The 12,600-nt window shown below is 43.2% G+C and overlaps 1 protein-coding gene across 5 annotated transcripts in view; it reads left to right on the plus strand.

Moving 5' to 3' along the window:
• C8H3orf20 (chromosome 8 C3orf20 homolog) overlaps positions 1–12,600 on the plus strand; it is a 92,407-nt gene that overhangs the window by 14,985 nt on the left and 64,822 nt on the right. For all 5 annotated transcript variants that reach the window (XM_074404100.1, XM_074404098.1, XM_074404099.1 and 2 more), the window contains 2 exons: positions 1,860–1,979; positions 12,209–12,341. In XM_074404100.1, the coding sequence (XP_074260201.1) occupies positions 1,860–1,979; positions 12,209–12,341 (253 nt within the window). The remainder of the gene's footprint in view (positions 1–1,859; positions 1,980–12,208; positions 12,342–12,600) is intronic.

Below are 12,600 nucleotides of genomic sequence, written 5' to 3' on the forward strand. Positions count from 1 at the left end.
AGAGCGCCCCTCTTCATCACACTCCCTAGCAAGCCTCCCTGTCTTGGCACTTGCCAGTGCAGATGCTTCCCTCTTTAAGCCTAGAGTTTAAAGACAAAAATGTAAGTAGCAAAACAAAAATGAAAGAGTGAGCCATTTCTTTTGGAGAAACATTCATTCATCCTAAAAGGACTTGACTTAGATAGCTCTCCTAGGGCATAAAAAAGAAGGGTCAAACTCTGATGATTTGTTTTGCATGAATTGTGTTTCTCTGGACCATCCTCTTATGTGAGGTAGACCAAAGCTATAACAGGTTTAGAGTATCCCTCTTTTAAAGTTGTGACCAGGCTGGGTGTGGTGGTTCATGACTGTAATCCCAGCATTTTGGGAGGCCAAGACAGGATTACTTGAGGCCAGGAGCTCAAGACCAGCCTGGCCAACATGGTAAAACCCTGTCAGAAAAAACAAAAACAAAACAAAACAAAAACCAGTTGGCCAGCCGTGGTGGCACATGCCTGTAGTCCCAGCTATTCAGGAGGCTGAGGCAAGAGAATTGCTTGAAGATGGGAAGCAGAGATTGCAGAGAGCCAAGAATGTGCCACTGCACTCCAGCCTGGATGGCAGAGTGAGACCGTCTCAAAAAAAAAAAAAAAGCTGTATCCAGAATATCCCCTGTGCTATTAGTCTTCCCTCATGTCCTGGTACCTACTAGCCCTGGCTTGTCACTGAAGAGAACCAGACAGACTGCTCCTTTATTTTTAGTTGATGACAATGTTATTAATAATGCAAAGAAGAGGGGAAGAGGGGCCAGGCACAGTGGCTCACGCCTGTAATCCCAGCATTTTGGGAGGCTGAGGTGAGCATATCATGAGGTCAAGAGATCAAGACCATCCTGGCCAACATGGTGAAACCTCGTCTGTACTAAAAATACAAAAATTAGCTGGGTGTGGTGGTGTGCATCTGTAGTCCCAGCTACTTGGGAGGCTGAGGCAGGAGAGTCACTTGACCCCAAGGAGGTGGAGATTACAGTGAGCGGAGATTCACGCTACTGCACTCCAGCCTGGTGACTGAGTAAGACTCTGTCTCAAAAAAAAAAAAAATGCAAAAAAGAGAAAGCCATCTTTACATAAGAGCTATTTTTCACCTTTGCAGTTTCCTTTGTGGTTCCTGTGCTCATATATGTATATATATATTTTAGGGTATTGCAATTTCTCTGTTTCTCAGTTCCTTTTACTTGAGTATAACTATTTTCCAACATGGCTATATGCTTAAATAATTGTCATTTTGAGTAAGTACAGATTCCATAACCAGTGAAATGACTATATTTGGGGAAAGAATAAACAAATGATTTGGTGAGGTTTGTGTAAGAATGAACAATATTTTCCACTAGCCATAAGGGTGCTACATTTTAATTCTTAAGTGGCCAGATATCTAATGATACTATACAAGATGGTGTGATTCTGCAAGAGACTGATATATTATTGAAGAAGCATCTGATTTCTGTAGCTTAGATAAGGGAGAATAGATTATTCTTAACTTCCTTCTTGCTGGCCCAAGGTTTATCCTCTCGACCTGGTGCAGCACTGATATCCATCCGCCTTTGCCCTTGGAGTAATATCACCTTTTGTGGTTGCTTGCTGTTCCTTGCTCCGAGTTGGAGAAGAAGGGCACTGCAGAGGAAAACTATAAAGATTACCCCTGATTGCTCTGAGCCTACTGATGGTTGTAAAATCTCCTTCTTCCAAGATCTAGGTGTTTTGTAATAACGCAGCTCTTTACAGTATCTGACCCACTGTACCACTAGAACAAGAAATCCATGTTACATTTTTGGCTGATAAAATAAACAATTGAAAGAAGAATCTCTCTCTCTCCCATTCCAGAATTTCTCACAAACATGTCTGCCATTGGGGTGAACTCACCTTACCAGCTGATCTACCAGTCTTCCACAGCCTGTCTGAGCTTTTCTCTCTCTACTGGAAAAGAAGTCAAGAAGAAAATAGGTAAAAATGGTTCCCAGCAAGACCTTGTGTCAAACCACTGGTGGTGGTGGTGGGTTAGGGAATAGAAGGTTTCCATCTAGCCTGTGTAGGTTGGTGGGATGGTTTGATTGGGTCTTCTGATTGGAAGGATACCTGGAGACTCTGCCTGGAGATCTGACAGCTGTCCACACAGATTTGCTCATGGAAATGTTGTCACAGCTCAGCCCCGTCACTGCATAGCATGGGCTCGTCATTTCAGTTTGTGCATGCCCTACATTCCCAGCGATATGGCGTCCCTCCCCGGGTCAACACCCCACCAAACCCATCTCTTCCACCCCCTGCAGTATCCCAAACTCACCCCTCTACTCAGAGAGCTTTGTCCAGTCACACAGCAAGTGGGGGAACTAGTATCTGAACAGAGGTATTTGGAGGCCAAACCTGGTAGACCTCAGTTGCACATTCCAAATTAGGCAAGTTTGTGTGGACAGAAAACAGACAAAGAAGATAACCCTTGTTGTACTGAGGAATACACACACAGGAGAGGCTTCAAGGAGAGAACAGGGGGCAGAAGAAGACAACCAGTGAAACAACACCTGCTCAAGAAGAAGTTCAGAGGAGAGACAGGCTGGGGCTGCAGAAAGCAGGGCAAGGCCTGGCAGAACTCCCAGGCCCACCCTGCTAGGCATGACAGCCAGGCTGTGGGGACAGGGTAGGTAGGAGAGGACTGTGTTCCTGAAGGTGGTGGGAGGGTGGATGTCAGGCAGGAATGCTCAAGCTGTCCAGCTGATTCCCACAGACACTGGAAGACTGGAGGCCAAGGAGCTTGGATTTTCTCCATGTCCCTGCCCCGGCTGGCTGTGTGACCCACCTTCCTAAGCCCTCACCTCTATGCTGATAAAAGGGGGATCGTTATCATGGGTGTGCCTTGTATTGCATTACTTACCATATCAAGCTGATCCTATACTCTTGCAGTGAACAAATGGCTACTGAACACTTGCTAACTGTCAGTCTCTATACCAAATGCTGGGGATACAGATATGGACTCTTAAGACAGAAAATGCCTTTAAGCAAGGAGCTGACCTCTGCTTCTGGGCACAGAGTAGCTTCAGCGGCCGCCTTTCTTTCCTGACTGCTTTACCTGTGTTGATGTGCTTCATCTCATTGTGGTGCAATAACCCACAGCACCATTGCCAGCCCCGCACTGCATGTGCACCTGGCTTAGTACTCCATTATCATGTGCCCCCCTGAGCTGGCCCTAGATCTGGCTCTGTAATCCCACAGTTAGTTTGAGGGAAAAGAAATTACCCTCAAGACCCATGGTGATTTAATGACTTTTTCGTCCTAGTGAACCTGAGGGTGATGTCTTGGGCGAGGTTGTTTTGAAGCAAAAGTTAAATACAGAAGTCCTCCTTATCCAGGGTTTTCCCTTTCTGTGGTTTCAGTTACCCATGGCCAACTGTGGTCCAAAAATATTAAGATATTTTGAGGCAGAGAGGCACATTCACATAAATTTTTTTAATTTAAAATTTTTGTGGATATAGTAGGTGTATATATTTATGGGTTACATGACATATTTTGATACAGGCACACAATAATCATATGAAGCTAAATGGGGTGTCTGTCACCTTAAGCATTTATCCTTTGTGTTTACAAACAATTCAATTGTACTTTTTTAGTTATTTAAAAATATATAATTAAATTATGTTTGACTATAATCACCCTGTGTGCTATCAAATACTAGGTTTTATTCATTCTTACTATTTTTTTGTACCCATTAACCTTCCCTAATCCACACTACCCTTCCCAGCCTCTGGTAACCATCTGCTGTCTATCTCCATAAGTTAATTGTTTTAATTTTTAGCTCTGATAAATTAGAACATATGACGTTTGCCTTTCTGTGTCTGGCTTAGTTCATTTAACATAATGATCTCCAGTTTCATTCATGTTGTTGGAAATGCCAAGATCTCATTCTCTTTTTATGACTAACTCTATTATGTATATGTATCACATTTTCTTCATTTGTCTCTTGTTGATGGACACTTAGGTTGCTTCCAAATCTTGGCTATTGTGAATGGTACAGCAATAAGCATGGGAGTGCAGAAATCTCTTAATTATACTGATTTCTCTTCTTTCTTTCCACCTAGGCGTGGAATTGCTGGATTGTATGGTCGCTCTATCTTTATTTTTTTGAGGAGCCTCCAAACTGTTCACCATAGTGGTTGTGCTAATTGACATTCCCACCGACAGTGTATGAGGGTTTCCTTTCCTCCGCATCCTCACCTGCATTTGTTGTTGCCTGTCTTCTAGACAAAAGCAATTTTAACTTGGTAAGATGATATCACCTTGTAGTTTTAATTTGCATTTCTCTGACTATCGATGTTGGGCACCTTTTCATATACCTATTTGCCATGTATATATCTTCTTTTGAGAAGCTCATTCTTCTTGGCATAAAAAGTAAGAGAAATACCTATTTAGATCTTTTACTCATTTTTCAGTCAGATTATTAGATTTCTTCCTATAGAGTTGTTTGAGCTCCTTATGTACGGTCATTAATCCTTTATCAAATGGGTAGTTTGCAAATATTTTCCCCCATTCTGTTGGTTGTCTCTTGACTTTGTTGATTGTTTTCTTTGCCGTGCAGAAGCTTTTTAACTTGATGTGATCTGGTTTGTTCATTTTTGGCTTTGGTTGCCTGTGCTTGTGGGGTATTACTCAAGAAATCTTTGCCCACTCCAATGTCCTGGAGAGTTTCCCTAATGTTTTCTATTAGTATTTAATAGTTTGTGGCCTGAGTCTTTAATCCATTTTTATTTTATTTTATATATGGCGAGAGATAGGGGTCTTTTGTTTAGAACTTTTTTCATTTTCTTCTTAATTTCTTCATTGACCCACTGGTCATTTAGGAGCATATTGTTTAATTTCCATGTATTTATATAGTGTCCAAAATTCATTTTGTGATTTCTAGTTTTATTCTATTGTGGTCAGTGAAGATGGCTGCTGTTATTTCAGGGGATTTTTTTTTTTTTTTTTTAATGTTTTAAGACTTGTTTTGTGACCTAACATATGATCTATCTTTGAGAATGATCCATGTGCTAAGGAAAAGAACGTGTACTTTGCAGCCATTGGATGAAATGTTCTGTAAGTATCTATTAGGTCCATTTAGTCTATAGTGCAGATTAAGTCTGATATTTCTTTGTTGATTTTCTGTCTGGAAGATCTGTCCAATGCTGAAAGTAGGGTGTTGATATCTCCAGATATTATTTTATTGGGGTATTTCTCTTTCTGTAGCTCTAATAATATTTGCTTTATATATCTGGGTGCTCCAGTGTTGGGTATATATGTACATATATATTTCCAATTGTTATATCTTTTTGGTGACTTCTTTATTATATAGTGACCTTCCTTGTCTCTTCCTGTAGTTTTTGTTTCAAAATCTATTTTGTCTAAGTATAGCTACTCCTGCTCTTTTTTGGTTTCCATTGGCATGTAATATCTTTTTTTCATTCCTTTATTTTTAGTCTATTTGCATCTTTATAAGTGAAGCATGCTTCTGATCATTTGTTCTTGTTTTTTTCATCCATCCAACAATTGTATGTCTTTTGACTGGAGAGTTTAGTCCATTTACATTTAATGTTATTATTGATAAGTAAGGATTTACTCCTGCCATTTTGTTATTTGTTTCTCTGGTATTTTGTTTTGTAGTCTTCTCATTCTTCTTTCCTTCCCTCCTGTCTTCCTTTTACTGAAAATGATTTTCTCTGGTGGTTATGATTACATTTCTTGTTTTTTATTTTTTGTGCATCCATTATGTTTTTTTTATTTGAGGTTACCATGAGGCTTGCAAATACTATCCTATAACTAATTATTTTAACCTGATAACAACTTCACACTGTTTGCATAAACAAAGAAACAAGCAAAAAGAAAACTAATAAAACTCTACACCTTAACTTCATCTCCCCACATTTTTATTGTTTCTATATTTATCTTACAGTACTATAGCTTGAAAAGTTGTTGTAGTTATTATTATTATTATTGTTATTATTTTTGAGATGGAGTCTTGCTCTATTGCCCAGGCTGTAGTGCAGTGACACATCTTGGCTAACTACAAGCTCCTCTTCCTGGGTTCATGCGATTCACCTGCCTCAGCCTCCCAAGTTGCTGGGACTACAGGTGCACGTCACAACACACAGCTAAGTTTTGTATTTTTAGTAGAGATGGGGTTTCATTATGTTGGCCAGGCTGTTCTCCAACTCCTGACCTCAAATGATCTGCTCGCCTCGGCCTCCCACAGTGCTGGGATTACAGGTGTGAGCCACCACACTGGCCTGTAGCTATTATTTTTGATCAGTTCATCTTTTAGTTTTTCTACTTGGGATAATAGCAGTTTACACACCTCAGTAACAATGTTGTAATAGTCTGGTTTTCTCTGTACTTACTATTACCAGTGAGTTTCATACTTTCAGATGATTTCTTATTGCTCATTAACACCTTTCTTTCTGATTGACCTACTCCCTTTAGAATTTCATGTAGGAGAGGTCTGGTGTTGATGTCTAGGAGAGTCTTTATTTCTTCATGTTTGAAGGATATTTTCACCAGATATACTATTCTAGGGTAAAAGGTTTTTTCCTTCAGCACTTTAAATATGTCATGCCACTTTCTCCTGGCCTGTAAGGTTTCTGCTGAAAATTCTGCTGAAAAGTATTGGAGCTCCATTGTATGTTATTTGTTTCTTTTCTCTTGCTACTTTTAATATCCTTTTTTAGAAATATTGACCTTTGGGAGTTTGGTTATTAAATGCCTTGAAGTAGTCTTCTTTGGGTTAAATCTGCTTAGTGTTCTATAACCTTCTTGTACTTGAATTTTGATATCTTTCTCTAAGTTTTGGATGTTCTCTGTTATTATTTCTTTGAATAAACTTTTACCCCATCTCTTTCTCTACCTCATCTTTAAGGCCAATAACTCTTAAATTTGCCCTTTTGAGGTTATTTTCTAGATCTTGTTGCCATGTTTCATTCTTTATTCTTTTTTCATTTGTCTCTGACTGCATATTTTCAAACAGCCTGTCTTCAAACTCACTAATTCTTTCTTCTGCTTATAAATTCTACTATTAAAATTCTGACTCATTCTTCAGTATGCCAATTGCATTTTAAATCCAGAATTTCTGATTGATTCTTTAAAATTATCTCAATCTCTTTGTTAAATGATAGAATTCCGAATTCTTTCTCTGTGTTATCTTTAATTTCTTTGAGTTTCCTCAAACCAGCTATTTTAAATTCTCTGTCTGAAAGGTAACATATCTGTTTCTCCAGGATTGGTCACTGGTGCTTTATGTAGTTCATTTAGTGAAATCATGTCTTCCTGGATGGTCTTGATGCTTGTGGATGTCCATCAGTGTCTGGGCATTGAAGAGTTAGGTATTTATTGTAGTCTTCACTGTCTGGGCTTGTTTGTACTTTATTTTCTTGGGAAGATTTTCCAGGTATTTTTTTTTTTTTTTGAGACGGAGTTTCGCTTTCGTTACCCAGGCTGGAGTGCAATGGCGCGATCTCGGCTCACCGCAACCTCCGCCTCCTGGGCTCAGGCAATTCTCCTGCCTCAGCCTCCTAAGTAGCTGGGATTACAGGCACGCACCACCATGCCCAGCTAGTTTTTTGTATTTTTAGTAGAGACGGGGTTTCACCATGTTGACCAGGATGGTCTCGATCTCTCGACCTCGTGATCCACCCACCTCGGCCTCCCAAAGTGCTGGGATTACAGGCTGAGCCACCGCGCCCGGCCGATTTTCCAGGTATTTGAAAAGGCTTGGGTGATGTGATCTAAGCCATATCTGCATTAGGAGGCACCCCAAGCCCAGTAACATTGTGGTTCTTGCAGACTCAGAGAGATACTGCCTTGGTGGTTGTGGATAGATCCAGAATTCTCTAGATCACCAGGCAGACTCTTGTTCTCTTCCTTTACTTTCTCCCAAACAAATGGAGCCTCTTTCTGTGCTGAGCCACCTGGAGCTGGGGATGGGATGATGAAGTACCCCTGTGACCACCACCACTGGGGCTGCACTGGGTCAAACCTGAAGCCAGCACAGCACTAGGTCTTGCACAAGCCCTGCTGTAACCACTACCTGACTACTGTCTGTGTTTGCTCAAGGCCCTAGGGATCTACAATCAGCAGGTGGTGAAGCCAGCCAGGTTTCTGTTCTCTCTTTTGGGCAGAGAGTTCTCTCAGGCCCCAGACAGGTCCAGAGATGCTGTCTGGGAGCCAGAACTAGAGTCAAAAATCTTAAAAATCTACCTGATGTTTTATTGTAACATATTGAGAGTGGCTGAGCTGGCACTGAAGCCATGAGACCGTCCCACTCTTCCCCCCCTCTTCCACAGGCAAAGGAGTCTCACCTTTTGGCCACCACCACCAGGTCCATGGGGATTACTGCCAGGCTACTCCCACTGTTCACTTAAGGTCCAAGGGCTCTTCAGTTAGTTGGTGATGAATGCTGTCAAGCCTGGGACTCCCCTCTGCCCCAGGACAGGTATAGAAATGCCATCTAAGAGCCAAGGCCTAGAATCAGGGACCCCAAGAGCCCCTTAGTGCTCTGCCCCCTCATTGCTGAGTTGGTAAATGAGGTGCAAGACAAAGTCCTCTTTACTTTTCCCTCTGCTTTTCTCAAGCAGAAGGAGTCCCTCACTGTGACCATCACATCTGAGAATGTGCTGAGTCTCGAACCTGAAGCCAGCATGTCTCAGAGTCTCACACAAGACCCACAGAATACTACCTCGATATCACTGCTGGTTATTCAGGGCTCAAGGGCTCTTCAGTCAGCAGATGATGGGTCCTGACAGGACTGGGTCCTTCCCTTCAAGGAAGTGGGTTCCCTTCTGGCCCAGGATATATCTAAAAATGTCCATCTGGGAGCTAGGGCCTAGAATGGGGGTCTCATGACACTGACTGGTACCCTATCCTACTATGACTAAACTGGTATTTAAGATGTGAAACAGAGTCCTTTTTACTCTTCCCTCTTCTCTCCTCAAGTGGAAGGTAGGGGTCTTTCTTGGAGCCATGAGCTACACCACTTGGGATTGGGAGAGGGGTATCGCAAGCACTCCCTTAGCTGCCCCAGCTGGTGTCTCAGTAGGTTGCATGCCCTCTAAATCCACTGGCTCTGAGCCCAGATCAGCACTAAGGCTTGCCTAGGAGTTGCAGTCCTTGTGGCTTAGGCTGCCTTTCAAGTTTAATTAGAACTCCAGAGCCCTTTAGCACACAGTGGACAGGCTTGCCAAACTCAAGATGCAACTGCTAGGATGGGTTATTTCCCTTTGGCTAGGGCAGGTCTAAATGCTCCCTCCATGAGTGGGCTTCAGCTGAGTTCAGCTTGGTTTTGCTTTCCACTGTGACAGGGAAGCACTGAGTTCAATGCAAAGTCTGACAATCCTTGCACTCTCCCTCTCCTGAAGGCATCGATTCTCTGTGCCATGCAGCTGCTGCTGGGGAAGGGGGGTGTCAGCAATTCAAGACTGTCTTTCCTACCTCTTCAGTGCCTCTTTCAGCAACGTGAAGTTAAAATCTGGTACCATGAGTGCTCACCTTGTTTTTGGTTGTTTTGAAGATGCTTTTTTTTGGTGTAAATAGTTGTAAAATTTGGTGTTCCTGTGGGGAGGACGATCAGTAGAGCCTTCTATTTGGCTGTCTATCCCCATCCCTCTACCTAACTTTTATTACAATATATTGTTTTAATTTTTCTATTTCATATTAGTTGTTGTTAATCTCTTAGGGTCCAATTTATCAGTTAAACTTTATAAGTGCATGTAAAAAGCATAGCATATGCAGGTTTGGTACTATCCATATTTTCAGGCATTTACTAGGGGTCCTGGAATGTATCCCTGAAGGATTGGGGGGACTGCTACATGTCTGTTGGCTTCCTTGTCTACGTGGCTGCTTTCCTTTGCCACCCAACTTTTGACCACCTTGTTGCCTCATTCACACTAGGATGTATATTCAGTAATGCTGCATTATAGGGTCTTAATCTTGATTAGGAATTAGGCTCACAGATGCATGCTAGCATGGGTGATTAACCTTGCCTCATAGCTTATAAGTGACTGTGGGTCCTAGCTAGCCCAGGAATGTCCCAGTTTATGCCTGTTGTCTGATGGCATATATATGAATGATGCCTGATTTCGCTATAGCCATTCTGGTTTGAAGTCACTTTGGATTTGGGGGTCTCCCCCATCCATTCCATGTCCACATGCTATTCCACCTCCCCTCCTGGCAGTTCTGGGACCAGACTGATTTTGAGCATCAGCTCCAGGAATTGGGCTTACTCCCTGAGGGGACAGCAGCTATTTCTGGAAGATGTCCAACATTACAAGAAGAGAACTGTTGATAGCATTACCTAGTCAGAGCATGAGGCTGTCACCTTTGAAAAGCCCAAGGCAGCCTGAGGCAGGCCAGACATGGAGGCTTAATCCAGGAGATGCTCCAGGTGGCCAGCCAGCAGGTAACTGAACCTCAGGCCCTAGGTTTGAGCTCAGGGTTCAGTCTCTGTCCGCTGTTGACAGAAGAAGTAGGAGAAGGACCAGGAACAACCCAGGGTGGCAGATACCAGAGACGGTCCTCAAGCACTGGCCAGAAACCCCCGAGCTTCCCCAGCAAGGAAGGCTCCATTCTTAGGTCCTCAAAGCTTCAGTTAGAGCCTGAGAAATGCCCTCACCCAAAGCCAGGTTTTCATCCCTCAAATCCAAGGTGAAGTTGAGCCTACATACTTCGAGGCTGCAGCTGGGTGGGAGTCAGAGGTTCAATGTGGGCAGGACCTGACACAAATGACTAAACAGATGACCCTGGTACCTACAGTGGGAGGATTGCCATCACAGCTCCACATGACCACATGTTCATACCACCTGACAACTGCCTGAGGACACCCTGGGAGACATGGCCAGTCTCATCACTTTGCACAAGTCAGTCCCTGACACATCCTTCATAGATGACTCCCAGTATGAGTAACATTTCTGTTTGATAACTGACCAATCAACAATTCCTGGGGAGCATCAGTGCTACCCCCAATATTCTGATACTTAAAGGATGCTGCTCTTCTGCTCTTCCCAGCTCTGTGTCCCCTGGTGAACACAATATCTTGAGAAAGCATTTTCTGAAACCCCTCCCGTATTAGTTTTCATGCTGCTAATAAAGACATATCTAAGACTTGGGAAAAAAAAGAGGTTTAATTGGACTTACAGTTCTACATGGCTGAGGAGGCCTCAGAATCATGGTGAGAAGTGAAAGGCACTTTCTACATGGTGGTGGCAAGAGAAAATGAGGAAGAAAAGCAGAAACACCTGATAAACACATCAGATCTCATGAGACTTATTCACTATCATGAGAATAACATGGGAAAAATCACCCCCATACTTCAGTTACCTTCCCCAGGTCTCTCCTACAACACATTGGAATTCTGAGAGACACAATTCAAATTAAGATTTGGGTGGGGACACAGCCAAACAATATCATTCTGCCCCTGGCTCCTCCAAATCTCATGTCCTCACATTTCTTTTCTTTTTTTCTTTTCTTTTTTTTTTTTAGATGGGAGTCTCACTCTGTTACCCAGGCTAGAGTACAGTGGTGTGATCTTGGTTCACTGCAACCTCCACCTCCCAGGTTCAAGAGGTTCCCCTGCCTCAGGCTCCTGAGTAGCTGGAACTATGTAGGTGCATACCAGCACACTCAGCTAATTTTTGTATTTTTAGTATAGATGGGGTTTCACCATGTTGGCCAGGCTGGTCTCAAACTCCTGACTTTAGGTGATCTGCCAACCTCAGCCTCCCAAAGTCCTGGGATTACAGGCACGAGCCTCTGTGCCTGACCATGTTCTCACATTTCAAAACCAATCATGCCTTCCCAACAGTCCTCGAAAGTCTTAACTTGTTTCAGTATTAACCCAAAAGTCCACAGTCCAAAGTCTCATCTGAGATGAGGCAAATTCCTTCCACCTATGAGCCTGTAAAATCAAAAGCAAGTTAGTTATTTCCTAGACACTGGGCGGGGGGTGGGGGTGTAGGTATTGGGTAAATACAGCCGTTCCAAATGGAAAAATTGGCCAAAACAAAGGGGTTACAGGGCCCATGCAGCTCTAAAATCCAGTGGGACAGATTTTAAAGCTCCAAAACGATCTCCTTTGACTCCAGGTCTCACATCCAGGTCACATTGATGCAAAAGGTGGGTTCCCATGGTCTTGGGCCGCTCCCTAACTTCTTCCCCTCCAACTACAGGCAAGTCTAGAACTGCAGAAGATATCAGCATGCTGCCCCTGCATCAAGGAGTGGGAACATCTGCCAACAACCTGGAGTTCAGCGACCCCTGCCCTGAAGCCCGGAAGAAACTGCAGGAGCTGTGTCGCCACATGTAAGCACCTCAGTGCTTGGGTCAGGGGAGGCAGAGGTTCTCAGAAAGCCCAGCCCCAGCTGGAAGCCCCTGCTTGTGTGTGAGTGGACAGTCACAGGAGTGTGAGACATGCTGCCTGGGAGCATGGGTTATGTGGTACTCACCACAATAGCCGCAGCAACCCTCACAGGCACGCACTCCTGTCCTTCCCTGCCTACCATCCTCCCTGCAACATCACTGCATCCATGCAAGGAAGACAGGATTGATGCCCATTTTGTGG

The sequence above is a fragment of the Saimiri boliviensis genome, chromosome 8 (assembly GCF_048565385.1).
Source record: "Saimiri boliviensis isolate mSaiBol1 chromosome 8, mSaiBol1.pri, whole genome shotgun sequence".
Lineage (NCBI taxonomy): Eukaryota > Metazoa > Chordata > Mammalia > Primates > Cebidae > Saimiri > Saimiri boliviensis.